We start from the raw sequence: 17,993 nt of genomic DNA on the forward strand, positions 1-17,993 counted from the left end.
TTTAATTCCCTCCCAGCAATGTATGAGGGTACCGATTTTAGAGCATGGTTTGAGGCAAAAGTCAGCTTCATGTTTTCCAATATGGATAATCAGTTTTTCTAACAACATTTCTGTTCTTTGCCTATTTAATTGTTTAGGCATTTTGGTCAAAAATCAGTTTATCATTTATGTACGGGCCTATATTTGGACTCTGTTCTGTTCTAGTGATCTATATGCCTATCATTATGCCCACACAGTACTGCCGGATGGTTATGACTTTATAGTACCTCTTGAAGCATTATAGAGGAAGTCCTCGAGCTGTGTTCCTCATAAGATTTTAGCTTCCTTTGCATTTTAATACAAACTTTAAAAATCACCTTGTCAATTTCTATTTGAGAAAATGGCTACTGAGAAACTGGTTGGGATAACACAATCTATAGATCAGTTTGGAGAGAACCAATATATTACCAATATTAAGTCTTCCAATTCACTGACATGGGATAGCTCTCCATTCATAGGCATCTTTCATTTCTCACGGCAATGTCTTGTAGTTTTCATTGTCCCTATAAATCTGCTAATTTATTGCTACATATTTCATGTTTGACGCTGTTGTAAATTAAAAAAATTTTTTTTCCAATTGTTTGCTGCTTGACACAGAAACTATTGATTTTTGCATATTGCCCTCTATCTTGTGACTTTGCAAAGTTTGTTTATTAGTTTTAATGATTGCTTTTTAGGGGGATTTTTCATGTAAACACTCATACAAAGAGAGACATTTTTACTTTTCCTTCCCATTTTATGCCCTTTTTTAATTTAATTTTTTGAGAGACAGCGTGCAAACAGGAGGTGGAGAGGAGAGGGAGAGGGAGAATCTTAAGCAGGCTCCACATCCAGCACAGAGCCCAACAGGAGCCCGATGCAGGGACTCGATCTCATGACCCTGAGATCATGACCCAAGCCAAAAATCAAGAGTCAGATGCTTAACAGACTGTGCCACCTAAGTGCCCCATTATACCCTTTTTAAAAACCCTAGCTGCACTAAATCCTCCCATAAAATGTTGAATAGAAGAGGTATATTTTCAAGCCTTATCCTGACAATCTCTTTGTTTTAATTGGAGCATGCACTCCATTTTTATTTAACTATTATCATCATTCAATTTAGATTTCCTGCCTAGTTATTTGTTTTCTATTCATCCTGTGTTTTTTTTTCCTTTCCTGACATTTTTTGGCTTAATCAAATGTTCTTAGAATTCCATCATAACTAAACTATTGACATTTTAGGTGTACTGTTTTGTATTTTGTTTTAAAATGGTAGCTCTATGGAGGACAATGTTTTCCATAACTTATCACAGACAACTCAGGGTTACTGTTCTACTTCATGTAAAATGTAATGTAAAATTTTACATAAAATGTACATTTGAATAACCCCACAACCGTACTTTCATTCACCTTATACTATTATCAAATATGTTGTATCTATGAACATTATAAACCCCACACTACAATGTTATAATTTTGCTTTTAAATAAATTAAGAGAAAATATATAGTATTTTATTTACCCACATATTTACCAGTTGTTTTAACACTGTAGTTCTCAATGAGGATCAATCTATTGGGTAGAGGACAAAGATCCTGCTAAATATGTTAAAATGCACAGGGCAGCTTCCCCTACAGACAATTACCCAGCCCACAAGGCCAACAGAGCCAAGGCTGAGAAACTCTACCTTAAGAATAATGAACATTTTTATCTGGTTGCTTTCAAGATACCCTCTTTAGAATTATATTAACTGATGTGTCTAGGTAAAATGTTCTTTTTATTTATCCTGCTTTGTAGGGGATGTGTCGGAGCCTGTTAGATCTGGAGGTTTTTTAAACCAAATTTAGGAAATTTTTTACCATTATTTTTTCAAAATATTTCATGTCACATTATCTTTTCCCTTTCCTCCTGGGACTACAATTACACACATTTTAGACTGCTTGGTATCATCCCTCAGGTCTTTGGGATCTGTCCACTGATTTTCTGTCACTTCTGTTCTCCATATTGAATTATTTTTATCTTCACATTAATTGAAACTTTTTTTCCTGTTTTCTCCAGTCTCGCTAAGCCCAACCATTGTTTTTATTTTTTTCCCCCAGATACTACACTTTTCATTTGGATAGTTTCTATACTTCTTTTTTAGTTTACATTTCTTGCTGAAAATCCCTATCTGTTCGTTATGACTGTATTTTCCTTAGGTTCTTGAACAGATAACAGCTGCTTTAAATAAATCCTTGTCTACTAAGACCAACATCTGGGTCATCTTGGGGTCCGTTTCTGTATATGACTTTACTTCTTAATTGTGGTTCCCATTTCTTGTTTCTTCAACTATCTAGGAGTTTCATTTACTGATTATAGATGATATATCATAAAGACCATAGATACATAACCTTCCTCTAAAGACTGTTGATTTTTGTTGTAAGAAGGAGATAACTTTGCTGAATTCAAACTCAAACTTCTGTGCAGGGGAGGAACTGAATCCTTTCCCAGTTCGTTCAGGATTGAAATCTCCCTCACAAACATGGTTCAAAGGTCAGACAAGTGTATTTCAGCTGAGTTTACACAGAGATTTTGAGGCTCCTTCCTAAGCCACCCCCTTTCTCAGGGAGTTCGTGCTTGCTTTTCAACCTTGCTAGGGGTTCTCAACTCTGCTCTGACTCCCGCAGCCAGCAAGAACATTGACTACGGGTGGTATTAGGCAAAAGGACAAATCTCATCCAGGGCAGTTTCCTTCTTCAAGGACTAACTCCCTCCTTTAGCTTCCGCCTACTTTTGATCACACCCCAGGGCCTTCAAATAGTTGTTTCTCTCTATTTAGTCCAGTTTTAATAATGGTTATCTGCAGGGGGAATAATCTGATATAAGCAACTTCGCCAATATTGGAATACCAGGTAGGATATTTAAATGTAATAGTTTTTCTGGAAATAAGGATTATATCCATCTATACCTTGATACATTCATTTCCTAATCCTTATGCACAGGGCTGACACAAAAGAAATAAAGAAACGGTTTCTATGAAACACTACTTCCATGCCTGAAGAAACTTCTCCATGGCATAATGAAAATCATGCAGACTTTGTTATCATAGAAATTGTTTGCTGACTGCATAAACTTACAAAGATGATTAAATTCTCTATGATTTTCTACTTGTATTATGGAGGTAGTCTCCAGGGTTGTTAGAAAGGTCAAATGTTTATATTGCAAAGCACAGAGCACACGTTAAAACTAAAACAAAAAATGTTGGTTTCTTTTCCTTAGACCTCTTCCTCCATTCCAACATAGAATAGAAGGAATGGAAGGAATTTCTAAAACATGACCACTTTTTTTTCTAGTTACTTTATTCCATTAGTAACATCTAGTTAAGTTCACTTCCCAAGGAGGAAAGAACACAAGACTGAGAACAAATCTCACTTGATGAACACACACAACGTAGAAGCAGGGACTGTCCCAGAGGATGATAAATCCAGGGAAGATTCACACCTCCACAGTGTCTCTGGGTCAGCAAGGATAGAGGCAGAAGGAAGACTGGCAAGTAAAAGGCATCTTTATCACAGAATTTCTCCACGTGTAAATAGAAAAGGGTCTTTCTGTGGATAAGTATACAATAAACAACAGTAATCTAATAAGCAAATCTGTTAATGAGAAAAGCAGAACAAATTTCAAAAGTGAAATAAATGAGATGGTAAGGGAAATATTAACTTTAAAAAATTAAATCATACAGGTTGGCTGGGTAGATGGCAGAGTAGGAGGACCCTAAAGTTCACCTTGTCCCATGGATACAAATACATAACACCTTTATCAGTGTAAATAACCTGGGAAATAAGCTGATGACTGGCAGAACTCCACAACTCAAGGCAGGAAGAGCCCACAATGAAGAAGGAAGAAGGGCGAAGACATGGCTCTGGAGTGAGAGGGACTGTGGCCATCCACAGCGGGGAAGGAGCCAGGGGTGCAGAGAAAGGCAGAACAAAGACTTTCACAGTGGGGAGCTCACAAAGGGGGAGGATGAATCTCCATAATATTTGCCTCTTGCAATTGAGAGGGCCAAATTTCGTGAGTTCTGAAAACCAGCAGGACTTAAAGCCTGGAATTTTAAAAGTCAGCAGGCTCTTGGAGAGCCTGGATGGTGTTAGGAAGCCAAGCCCTCCCCTTAAAAAGACAGGATGACAAACTGCCCATGCAGACACAGTGTAGAACCAGCAGTTTGAAAACTTTGGGGGCAGACAGGAAGGACAGTGATTTCTCATCTCAGAGCATGGCCTGGAGAGACAGGGAGCATGAGACCCATCCAGGAACAAAGGAGGTGGCAGGCATCATTCCCTCCCTTTCCCCCAGCATAAACAAGGGCTATCTGCAGGAACCAGTGCGGTAGGAACACTCCTTACCTGACTTGCTTACACCAAACCCATCCCTCCACCACCACTCCCCCACCCCACCCTTCAGTGGATCCACCCTTCCCAGTCATACACGCCTCATTCCTGGCACTGTGGGCCTCTTCCCCAGAAGACCAGGGAAAACTCTGCCAACACCACATCTCCAGACCTGTGTGTTTTGTGGGACCTAGTTCCGGCAGTGGCATGTCTCATTTAGCAAGCAAACCACCGCACACCTTGCTGCCTACAATAGGCAAAGAGAGCCTCTGCAGAGAACTGAACTGAAGGAAAAAGAGGCCAAGACTCAACAGCATAGCACACGCAACACACGTAGGAGATACTCCCTAAAGGGCCAGGTCAAGGGGAACAGGGAACATGGCATTGAGGGCACTACAGGATCTATTCTTCATAAAGCTATTATTGTTAAGAGCAAAAGAAGTAGCTGACTTTCCTAACACAGAGAAACAGACAAAGTCAAACAAAATGAGGAGACAGTGAAAAATCTCCCATATGAAACCAAACCACAGTAAGAGACCAAAGTGAAACATATATAAATAATGTGCCTGATAGAGAATATAAAGTAATAATCACAAAGATACTCCCTGGACTGGAGAAAAGAGGACATCAATGAGACCCTTAACACAGAGATTGAAAAAGAACCAATCAGAGATCAAGAACACAATAAATGAAATTAAAAATCCACTTGATGGAATAAATAGCAGGCTAGATGAAGCAGAGGAATGAATTAATGACATGCAACACAGAGTAATGGAAAGTAACCAAATTGAGCAAAGGAGAGGAAAGAAAATTATGCAAATTGAGAATTGTTGTAGGGAACTCAGTGATTCCATCAAGCATAATAACATTTGTATTACAGAGATCTCAGAAGGAGAGAGATAAGGTGGCAGAAAACTTATTTGAAGAAATACTAGCTGAAAACTTCCCTAATCTGGGGGAGGGAACAGATATCCAGATTCAGGAGGCACAAAGAGCCTCCCCCAAAATTCAACCCAAGGAGGTCCACACCAAGACACAAAGTAATTAAAATGGCAAAAAGTAACAATAAAGAAAAAGTCTTAAAAGCAACAAGAGAAAAGAAGACAGTTACATACAAGGGAAACTCCATAACATTATCAGGATTTTTCAATAGAAACTCTGCAGGACAGAAGAGAGTGGTATGATATATTTAAAGTGCTGAAAGAAAAAAAGTGCAACCAAGAATACTCTATCCAGCAAGGCTATCATTCTGAATAGAAGGAGAGTAAAGAGTTTCTCATACAAACAAAACTAAAGGAGTTCATGACCATTAAATGAGTCCTACAAGAATATTAAAGAAGACTCTTTGAATGGAAAGGAAAACCATAGAGAATGAAGAGTAAAAAACACAAAAGCATTAAAAATAAATATATCTGTAAAAATTGGTCAAGGGATTCCTAAAATAAAAGGATGTAAAATATGACACCATATACCTAAAATGTGGGGGGCTGGGGGTAGGGAGAGGAGTAAAGAATGGGTTTAAACTTAAGTGACCATCAACTTCATATAGATTGCTATATGCAGAAGATGTTATATACAAACCTAATGGTAATCACAATCAAAACCCAGTAATAGATATGCAAAAATAAAGAGAAAGAAATCCAAATATATCACTAAAGAAAGCCAATAAACCATGAGAGGGTGCAAGAGAAGGATTGGAGAAAATCTATTTAAAAAACAACCACAAAACAAATAATAAAATGGCAATAAATACATGTCTGTCAATAATTACTTTGAATGTAAATGGACTAAGTGCTCCAATCCAAAGACATAGGGTGTCAGAATGGATTAAAAAAACGAGATCCATCTCTCTGCTGCCTACAAGAGAGTCATTTCAAACCAAAAGACATCTGCAGATTTAAAGTGAGGGGATGGAGAAATATTTATCATGTAAAACAAAGTCAGGGTAGCAATGCTTATATCAGAAAAATAGACTTTAAAACAAAGACTGTAACAAGAGACAAAAAAGGACATTGTATAAGAATAAAGGGGACAATCCAAGAAGAGGATATAACAATTGTAAATATATATGCACCCAACATGGGAGAACCCAAATGCATAAAACTGTTAATAACAAACATAAAGGAAAAATTAATAGTAATACAGTAATGGTAGGGGACCTTAACACCCTATTTACATTGATGGACAGATCAACCAAACAGAAAATCAATAAGGAAACAATCATTTTGAATGACTCATTGGACCAGATAGATTTAACAGACATATTCAGAACACTCCATCCTAAAACAGGATACACATTCTTTTCAAGCACACATGGAACATTCTCCAGAATAGATCACATGTTAGGCCACAAAACAAGCCTCAACAAATTCAAAAGATCAAAGTCATACCATGCATCTTTTCTGACCATAATGCTATGAAACTAGAAATCAATCACAAGAAAAAATCTGGGAAGGGCACAAATACATGCAGGTTAAATAACATGCTACTAAACAATGAGTGGGTCAACCAGAAATCAAAGAAAAAAATCAATAATTACATGAAAACAAATGAAAATGAAAACACAATGGTCCAAAATCTTTGGGATGCAGCAAAAGCTGTTCTAAGAGGAAGTTTATAGCAACACAGCCCTACTTCAAGAAGCAAAATCACAAACAACCTCACCTTACACCTAAAGAAGCTAGAAAAAGAAGAACAAACCCCAAACCCAGCAAAAGGAATGAAATAATAAAGATCAGAGCAGAAATAAATGATACAGAAACTAAAAAAAAAGAGTTCAATGAAATCAGGAGCTGTTTCTTTCAGAAGATCAACAAAATTGATAAACTCTTAGCAAGACCCATTAGAAAGAGAGACAGAAAGACCAAATAAACAAAATTACTAATGAAAGAGGAGAAATAACAACCAATACCACAGAAATACAAACAATTCTAACAGAATATTACAAAAGCCTATATGCCAAACAGATTGGGCAACTTAGAAGAAATGGATAAATTCTGAACAGACCAGGTACTGATAAGGAAATTGAACCAGTAATCAAAAAACTCCCAAGAAAACAACAGTCCAGGACCAGACAGCTTCACAGGTGAATTCTACCAAACATTTAAAAAAGAGTTAATGCCGATTCCTACCAAATGATTCCAAAAAATAGAAGAGGAAGGAAAACTTCTAAGTTCTTTTTATGAGGCCAGTATCACCCTGTTACCAAAATCAGATAAAGACACCACAAACAATAAAAATTACGAGAGAGAGAGAACACAATAGGCCAATATCTCTCATGAATATAGATGCAAAAATCCTCAACAAAATATAAGAAAACTGAATCCAAAAATATATTTAAAAAATCATGTATCATGATCAAGTGGAATTTATTCCCAGATGAAAGGGTGGTTTAATATTCACAAAACAATCACTGTGACATGTCACATCTAGGAAGGATAAAAAAAACATATGATCATTTCAATAGATGCAGAAAAAGCATTTGACAAAGTACAACATTCATTCATAATAAAAATACTCTCTGCAAAGTAGGTCTAGAGGGAACATATGTTTACATAATAAAGGCCTTATTTGAAAAACCCACAGCAAACATCATACTTAATGGGGAAAAACTGAGAGCTTTTCCCCTAAGATCAGGAAAAAGACAAGCATGTCCACTCTCATCATTTTTATTCAACATAGTACTGCAAATCCTAGCCACAGCATTAAGACAACATAAAGAAATAAAAGGTATTTAAATTGGTAAGGAAGAAGTAAAACCTTCACTATTTGCAGATGACATGATACTATACACAGAAAACCTTAAAGACTCCACCAAAAAACTACTAGAACTGATAAATGAATTCAGTAAATTTGCAAGGTACAAAATCAATGTACAGAAATCTGTTGCATTCCTATACACTAATAATGAAGCAGCAGAAATTGAAAATAAAAACAAACAATCCTATTGGGCGCCTGGGTGGCTCAGTCATTAAGCGTCTGCCTTCGGCTCAGGTCATGATCCCAGGGTCCTGGGATCGAGTCCCACCTCAGGCTCCCTGCTCCGTGGGAAGCCTGCTTCTCCCTCTCCCACTCCCCCTGCTTGTGTTCCTGCTCTCGCTGTCTCTCTCTGTCAAATAAATAAAATCTTAAAAAAAAAACAAAAACAAAACAAACAAACAAAAAATCCTATTTACAATTGCACCAAATACATTAAATATCTAGGAATAAACCTAACCAAAGACAGACCTGAATTCTGAAAGCTATAAAATACCAATGAAAGAAATTTAAGACAAGGCAAAGAAATGGAAAGACATTCCACGCTCACGGATTGGAAGAACCAATACTGTTAAAATGTCCATACTACCCAAAGCAATCTACAGATTTAATGCAATCCCTATTAAATACCAAGAGCATTTTTCACAGAACTAGAACAATCCTGAAATTTGTATGGAACCACAAAGGACCTCAAATAGTCAAAGCAGTCTTGAAAAGGAAAACAAACCTGGAGGTATCAAAATTCCAGATTTCAAGTTATATTATAAAGCGGTAGTGATTAAAACAGTATGGTATTGGCATAAAAACAGACACACAGATCAACAGAATAGAAGAGAAAGCCCAGAAATAAACCCACAATTATGCCAGACAATTATATGGTCAATTAATCTTCAACAGAGGAAGAATTAATATACAATGGGAAAAGACAGTCTCTTCAACAAATAGTGTTGGGGGAAAACCACAGCAACAGGCAAAAGAATGAAACTGGACCACTTTATTTCACCAGACACAAAAATAAACTCCAAATGGATTAAAGACCGAAATGTGAGGCCTGAAACCATAAAAATCATTGAAGAGAACACAGGCAGTAATCTCTCTGACATCGGCCACATCAACACTGTTCTAAATGTCTCTTGAGGCAAGAGAAATAAAAGCAAAAATAAACTACTCAGACTACAACAAAATAAAAAGCTTCTGCACAGCAAAGGAAGCAATCAACAAAACTAAAAGGCAGCCTACTGAATGGGAGAAGATATTTGCAAATGACATATCTGATAAAGGGTTAGTATCCAAAATATACAAAGAACTGATACAACTCAACACACATACAAAAAAACAAATAATCCATTTAAGAAATGGGCAGAAGACATGAACAGACATTTTTCCAAAGAAGACATACAGATGGCTAACAGACACGTGAAAAGATGTTCAACATCACTTATCACAGGGAAATGCAAATCAAAACTACAATGAGGTATCACCTCACACCTGTCACAATGGCTAAAATGAAAAACAAGTATTAGCAAGGATATGAAGAAAAAGGAACCCGCATGCCCTGCTGGTGGGAATGCAAACTGGTGCAATCTGGAAAACAGTATTTTTGAGATTCCTCAAAATATTAAAAATAGAACCCGTATAATCCAGGAATTGCACCCGTTAGGTATTTACCCCCAAAATACAAAAGCACTAATTAAAGGGATACGTGCAACCCTATGTTTACTGCAGCATTATTTACAGTAGCCAAACTACGGAAACAGTGAAGTGTCCACTGATAGATGAACAGATAAAGAAGATGTGGTATATATATGCAATGGAATATTATTCAGCCATAAAAAGAATGAAATCTTGCCATTTGCAACAACATGGGTAGAGCTAGCATGTATAAAGCTAAGCAATAGAAGTCAAAGAAAGACAAATACCATATGATCTCACTCATTCCCTATGTGGAATTTAAGAAACAAAACAAACGAGCAAAGGGAAAAAGAGAGACAAAGAAACAGACTCTTAACTATAGAGAATAAACTGGTTATCAGAGGGGAGGTGGGTGGGGGAAATGGGGGATGGGGTTAAAGCATATGCTTATCATGATAAAATAAAGTGATAAAAAAATTAAAAAGTTATTAAATCATACATATTTAAAAAATTTTTTTAAGTTTATTGTGCTTCCTCCTGTTTATAAAAGTAAATTTTGCTCCTTGTAAAGGAACAAAAAATTAGAATTGTACAGGACTATAATTTATAAATTTTTTTAAATTAACAAATTATGAAACATTTACCATGAGTTTACATAGTGTTTTACCTGATCTTTAATATTTGCATTGTATTTATGGAATAAATATGACATAATTTGTTTACTTAGTCTTATAAATTGTTGGAAATTTAGGCTGTTTCTAATTTACAGAACTATATATTATTTATAAATGATTTTACACATCTGATAATTTCTTTGGATTTTGTCACCTGTAAAAACAAGTAGCAGACAATGTCCTTACCTTGATTAAATTGTTAACTAATAAAAGAATAAAAATGGAGTCTTATGAAAAGTCTGTATGAGGGAATGTTTTCCAGGTTGTATTTGTATTAATTCATGATTACCATTCCTTGGATATAGGTCTGCTGGCACCTAATTACATCATTTTCCAACCTGTATTTCTCCATCTTTTCCACAGTTATGTAAGAGACTTCATTACATATAATTCTAATATCCAGCTGTATCATTTTTACAGAATCTATTTCACCTGTGTTTCTAGTATCCTATCATAAAAGCATAAGGAGGCATCAATTGTTGCAACCGAATTCACACAGGTTTTCTTTTCTAAAGGTTATTAGAGACAGATGAGGCAAACACAGGTGCTCCAAGGAAATCAGAGTGGAAGCATTGCTCCCACAGATAGGGCAGAGCTGAGAAGCTGATGTGCTGAGAAATAAGAAAGAATCCATATCAGAATAGTAATTATAAGACTCCCACAATTTTATCATCATATACTGCTACCATAATATATACTCTCAGCTTAAGCCACTGAGAATAACCTGAGGGATAAAAGGCCAAAGTAAAATTGACATATTTAAGTATGGCACAATATATCTTTGGAATATAATACTTTTTACGTTAGTGACTGATTGGTTTAAATGTTAGCCTAACAGCGCCTATAATTACGGTCGTGTGTCTGTAATCAATAAACAGTGGTGAAGAATAGAGGCATTTCCTTGAGTTCCTTAGTCAGGTGTACATTAGTATAGACCACAAGTCCGCAGTTTTTCTGTAGAGAGCCAGATGGCAAATATTTAATCTTGTGGGTCACATAGTCTTCACTGCAGCTATTCAGTGCTACCATTGTGGTACAACAGCACCATAGACAATATGTAAATGAATGGGTGTGGCTGTATTCCAGTAAAACTTCTTTTACAAAACAGGCAGTGGGCTGGATTTGGTCTATAGTTTGTTGACCACTAGTGTAAACACCGAGAGGTAAATATCTAGCGCAAAACGATACATGTCTTGAACATGTCCTAAAATCCCAAATGAGCAAGGGATATTGTGTAGATGAGTGCAACTGTACTTACCTATGATATTACAGGAATCACAATTTCATATTCAGTGAACTCAATATATAGTTGAACCAATTTTTCTAGATATCATCAAAACCCGAGAATCATTTATTTACCTGTGCATAATCACCAAAAGGTTGAGAATAAGAAATGCACTTTTCCAATGTGTGCTGTGATTCATTTCCCTGAGAGATTGCATCCAGAATATTGCTTGCAATTCCAGTCTTCTGTAGGGTGGTTTTACTTGCAGGGGCTAAAGGCAAACATCAATAATATTTTTAGCTAAAAGTTGTTTTGTTATAAACAAAATACAAAACTCATTAATTCAACATATTCCCAAACAGAACACAGATTTTCATTTGCCAGTATGTATCTATATTTCTTATCCCCAGGAGAAGAATATATAGTATATGATGTTGTCTTGTTCATTTAAAGCAACTGAAAATGGAAGTTTGCCTTATGGATAAATAATTTTGATGGAAATATTTTTAAGATATGTGTCTAATCTCTAAAAGAGGCAAACAAAATGTAAACTAATCATTCTTGTTAATGCAATAGTTGTAACCATCAGTTTTTATTTTTTTATTTTTTTTTAAAGATTTTATTTATTTATTTGACAGAGAGAGACACAGCGAGAGAGGGAACACAAGCAGGGGGGAGTGGGAGAGGGAGAAGCAGGCTTCCTGCAGAGCAGGGAGCCCCATGTGGGGCTCGATCCCAGGACCCCGGGATCATGACCTGAGCCGAAGGCAGACGCTTAACGACTGAGCCACTCAGGCGCCCCGTAACCATCAATTTTTAGACCAGATAAAAATGTAGTAGGTATAGGAGAAGCACATTAAATTTTTTTCTGGCTCTTTTAAAAAATTACAAATTAATGTCTAGGTTCAAGAGGATACTTTATAAAACATAGAGAATATATATTAAAATCTTTCATTTCTTTTCTTTCAATTCTATTTTCCTAGAGGTAACAGTTTAGAATTTATTTTCCCAGATTTACTGCGTGTATTTACACATTAAATATATACACATAAGGATATATAGCTTTAAACAAACGTAAATGGAATCATTTTATGCACACATTTGCTTTTTCCATTTAATTTGCTTTAGAGGTAATTTCATATTGGTACATGTAACTCTCCCTCAACTATAACAAAGAGTTGTATTGTATTCCATTTTATGATGAATTATTTTTTATTTAACCACTCCCCTATTGATGAACTTTAAGGCACTTTTCAGTTACACTACTGACAACCAACATTGTAGTGAATATCCTAGTGCCTAGAGCATACCACATTTGCGATTTTCCCTTAAAACTATATTTGATAATTAATTTACCTTAATTAAAAGCCTGAGAAGGTCTTCCAAAAAAGTAAGTAAGAGTTCAATTTCTGCCAATTATCATTAGCTCACATATTTTGGGGGCACTTTGCAAATATTCTGGATATATGAGATATGCAGAGGTTTAAACCTCTATTTTAGAAATAGATTTAGAATAGAAATTATTCTCTATAGAGTAAAACATAGTATTGCCATTAATTCCCTTACCCGATTATTTTCTATTATTATTCAATAATAAATTGATGATATTCTTAATAAAATGTTACAAAAGATTTTTCCTTAAATAATTTGAATGCATTTTAAGCGTCTTAACTTTAGTTATTCTTTAAAGACTGGGGTCATAATTTAGGCATTCATGGCCAATAAGCATTATTTACTTCCATTCAATTAAAGTAAAACTGATTATGGAAAGTATTTAATAAAACTCCAAAATATTAATACTGAGCTCTCACTTACATGATAAGCACACACTGGGCAACACACTTGCCAAGTTCAAGTATGGATTTTTACTGAGCCGTATTTCTTTTGGTGGTTCTCCCAACAGTGAAGTCTGATTCTTAGAGGCAATCTATTTATCAAAAACAAAACAGTAGGTGTTTAATCAGAGCTAGAGGAAAATAAAAATGCAGAAAGAGTAGAGATTTATTTATTCTTCAATAAATCTAGTTTAGTGTAATAAAATTTGTGGAACTTAATGTTTGAACATATGAAGTTATGGAATATTTCTGGATATTGATTAAAATGATCACATTCCACTTGCTATTACTTTTTCAATTAGTTTTTTTTAAAGCTATTCCAGAACCATAGAACTTTAGAAATGAAAGAATTAAAGGCCTTCTTGTAAATCCTTCTCATTTGAACTAGGAGATAATTCAACTTCACAAGAAAAAATGAATCCCATATCTTATTTCCAGAAATACTGTTATCTACATTTTCTTATTAAGATTTTTATTTTATAGTATATGGCTATAGCCAAATGATAAAGGAAAGCTTACTTATCTCTGGTTCTAAAAATAATACCAAACAAAATAAATGGATTTAATAAAATCCAAATCCACAATTTACAAGATAACCCTAGAAATTCACATTTCTTGAAAATATATCAGTAAATTTTATATAACTAGCTGTAAGAGTTCTAGTATTTCTTTTACAGAAGAAAAGGCTGATTCTTCAGATCATTTTTTTAAAGATTTTATTTATTCATTTGAGACAGAGAGATAGAGAGAGAGAGAGAGCACAAGCAAGGGGATAGGGGCAGAGGGAGAGGGAGAAGCAGACTCCCCGCTGAGGTGGGAGCCCGATGTGGGGTTCCATCTCAGGACCCCAGGATCATGACCTGAGCCAAAGGCAGATGCTTAACCATCTGAGTCACCTAGGCTCCCCTCATTTCATTTTGTTCTGAGACAATTTTTTACTTTTCACTTTCTGTTGGTAAAAAATTTTTAAATAAGACAATTCAGATTACTATAATTAAAGCTAGCAGCTAAGTTTTCATTTCAAATTAATTTTTATTTTGTACCCTGAACAGAATGAAGGAAGTGTAATCTCAAGGGCTTATTTCTATATTTGAGAGCCACAACTCCTTTTATTTCTTCCTTATCTGGCCAATATTATTGTATTTGGATTGAGAAATCTGTCTTGTACATCTTCATAAGCCCCACAGAAGTCCAGATTTGCTTGTGATATGTATATAAATGTATTTATCTATTCAAATATGCTTACTCAACGTCTACCATGCTCCAGGCACTGTGGTAAGCATTGATAATATTAAAGTGAGTAAGACAGGAATACTACCATTAAGGAATTCACAGTCAAGTAGATATGATAGCTCAAAAGAAGTCTAAGATGGAACCATAAGATTCTAGGTGGGAGCTAAAACCATTACATATTTGCCAAAGGAAAGTGTATAGCATGAGGAAAGACAGTGCCTAGAGAGAATTCAGTGTGACCGAGTAAAGATAGCCAGCAAAGTACTCTCAGATTTTGTTTCTAAGGTACTTAGATTGCCAAGGTAATCAGATTCTATCCTATCAGGGGTTCTCAACTCTAGCTATGAAAGAGAATCACTTATAAAATTTAAAAAAATACAGTGTGCCCCCCCCCGCCAAAAGCCCATGGCTTCACTGGGTATTTCAACAAAACATTTATTTTTATTTATTTTTATTTTTTAACTTAAAATCAATTAATTAACATACAATGCATTATTAGTTTCAGAGGTAGAGTTTAGTGATTCATCAGTTGCATATAACACCCACGGCTGATTCCATCAAGTGCCCTCCTTAATGCCCGTCACCCAGTTACCCCATCTCCCACCCACCTACCCTCCAGCAACACTCAGTTTGCTTCCTGGAGTTAAGAGTCTCTTATGGGTTCTCCCTCTCTGATTTTCTTACTTTATTTTTCCTTCCTTCTCCTATGTTCATCTGTTTTGTCTCTTAAATTTAACATATGAGTGAAATCATATGATATTTATCTTTCTCTGACTTATTTCACTTAGCATAATACCCTCTAGTTCCATCCACCTCATTGCAAATGGCAAGATTTCATTTTGATGGCTCAGTAATATTCCATTGTACGTATGTATGTATGTATGTGTAGACACACACACACACCACATCTTCTTTATCCATTCATCTGTTGATGGACATCTGGGCTCTTTCCAGAGTTTGGCTATTGTGGACATTGCTGCTATAAACATTGGGGTACATGTGCTCCTTCACCTCACTATTCAACAAAACATTTAAAGAGGAATTAACTCCAATTCTTCTCAAACTCTTCCACAAAACTGATGGAGAATACTTCCAGCATTGTCCTAGTACCAAAGCCAGACAGACACCACAAAAAAGAAAGAGAACTATAGACTAATATCCCTTATAAATATTGGTGCCAAAACCACCAACAAAACACTAGCAAACCAAATTCAGTAGGTTATTAAAAGGATTATACACCATAACCAACTGGGATTTATTCCTAGAATGCAAGGACGATTCAATATAAAAAAGTCATTCAACATAATACACTACATGAACAGAATGGAGGAAAAAAAAACACATAATCACCTCAGCTGATGCAGAAAAAGCATTTGACAAAATTCAACATGCTTTCGTGATTAAAATTCAAAACACTTGGGGCACCTGGGTGGCTCAGTAGGTTAAGCATCTGCCTTCAGCTCAAGTCATGATCTCAGGGTCCTGGGATTGAGCCTTGCGTCAGGCTCTCTGCTCATCAGGGAGCCTGCCTCTCCCTCTCCCTTTGCTGCTCCCCTGCTTTTGCTCTCTTTCTCACTCAAATAAATAAATAAAATCTTTAAAACAATAAAATTCATCACACTCAGCAAAGTTGGAATAAAAGGAAGCTACCTGAATGTATCTGAAGTTATATATGAAAAGTGAGCAACATACTCAATGGTGAAAGACTGAAATCTTCCCTCTAACATCAAGAACAAGACAAAGCTGTCTGCTTTCACCACGTCTGTTCAACATAATATGGGAATTTTAGCTAGACCAATTAAGTAGGAAAAAGAAATAAAAGACATCGAAACCAGAGTGGAAGAAGTAAAGTGATTTCTGCTTTCGGATGCATGAAAACCCTAAATGTTACACATACACAGACACAAACTATTAGAATAAATGAATTCAGCAAAGTTGCAGGGTATAAAATCAACATACAGAAATCAGTTACATTTCTACACACTAACAATGAACAATCCAAAAAGAAAATTAATAATTCCATTTACAACAGAATCAAAAAGAATACTTAAGAATTAACTGAACCACCCCCCCAAAAAAGGAATAACTGAGCCAAGGAAGAAAAATACTTACTTAAAACTACAAAACATGGCTTAAAGTGATATTTAAGCAGAAATCCCAATAAAGTGAGGGATTAAGCCATGAAAATATCCAAGACTGCACTGTCCAATATGATAGCTACTAGATACACATGACTACTGAGCATAAGAAATGTGGATAGTTTAAACTGAGATGTATGTGGAATGTAAAATATATACTAAATCTCATATAGTACCAAAGAATGTAAAATATCTTAATAGCTCAGTACATATTACATTTTGAACTAATATTCTGAATATACTGTATTAAGTATTAAAAATGTTAAAAACAGGGGCACCTGGGTGGCTCGGTTGAGTGTCCAGCTCTTAGTTTCAGCTCAGGTCATGATCTTGGGGTCCTGGGATCAAGCCCTATGTGTGGTTCTGTCCTCAGTGTGGAGTCTGCTTAAGATTCTCTCACTCTCCCTCTGCCCCTCCCCTTGCTCTCTCTCTCTCTCTCTCTTTAAAATAAAGAAATCTTAAAAAAAAATTGTAAAACATTGCTGGATAAAAAAATTGCTGGATTAAAAGACATAAATAAAAACTTTGTCAAATAAATAAAATCTTTAAAAAAAACCTGTCAAATAAATAAATCTTTAAAAAAAAACCTCTCTGTCAAATAAATAAAATCTTTAAAAAAAAAAAAGACAAATAAAAGGAAAGGCATCCCATGTTCATGGATTAGAAGATGCACTGTTAAAAATGTCAGTATTGACCAGAGTGACCTACAGATTCAATATAGGCCCTATCAAAATTCCAACTTTTTTTTTTTTTGCAGAAAACGAAAAACCCACCCTAAAATTCATATGGAATTTCAAGAAACCCCAAGTAGTCAAAACAATGTTGAAAAAAGTGAAAAATAGGAACAAGAATACAAGAATGGAAGGCTCATACTCTGTGATTTCAAACTTTCTACAAAGCTTCAGTAATCTAAAAAAAACGGGGGGGGGACAGTAATCTCAACAGTGTAGTACCGGCATAAAGACAGACATACAGACAAATGGAATAGAATAGAAAACCCAGAAGTAAGTCCCCGCATATATGGCTAAATGATTTTTGTCAAGAGTGTCAAGATTATTCAATGGGGAAAGGACGGTCTTTTCAACAAAAGTGCTGGGAAATCTGGATATCGCA

At 35.5% G+C, this 17,993-nt stretch overlaps 1 protein-coding gene across 1 annotated transcript in view; it reads right to left on the minus strand.

Annotated features, from left to right (window-relative positions):
• RAVER2 (ribonucleoprotein, PTB binding 2) overlaps positions 1–17,993 on the minus strand; it is a 95,338-nt gene that overhangs the window by 15,575 nt on the left and 61,770 nt on the right. The window contains exons 10-11 of the mRNA XM_088022396.1: positions 13,490–13,589; positions 11,809–11,945 (exon numbers count right to left, since the gene is read on the minus strand). Coding sequence (XP_087878522.1) covers positions 11,809–11,945; positions 13,490–13,589 — 237 coding nt within the window. The remainder of the gene's footprint in view (positions 1–11,808; positions 11,946–13,489; positions 13,590–17,993) is intronic.

This window comes from Eumetopias jubatus, unplaced genomic scaffold, assembly GCF_037043125.1.
Source record: "Eumetopias jubatus isolate StellerSeaLion01/CBP00866 unplaced genomic scaffold, mEumJub1_p1.0 scaffold_4, whole genome shotgun sequence".
NCBI lineage: Eukaryota > Metazoa > Chordata > Mammalia > Carnivora > Otariidae > Eumetopias > Eumetopias jubatus.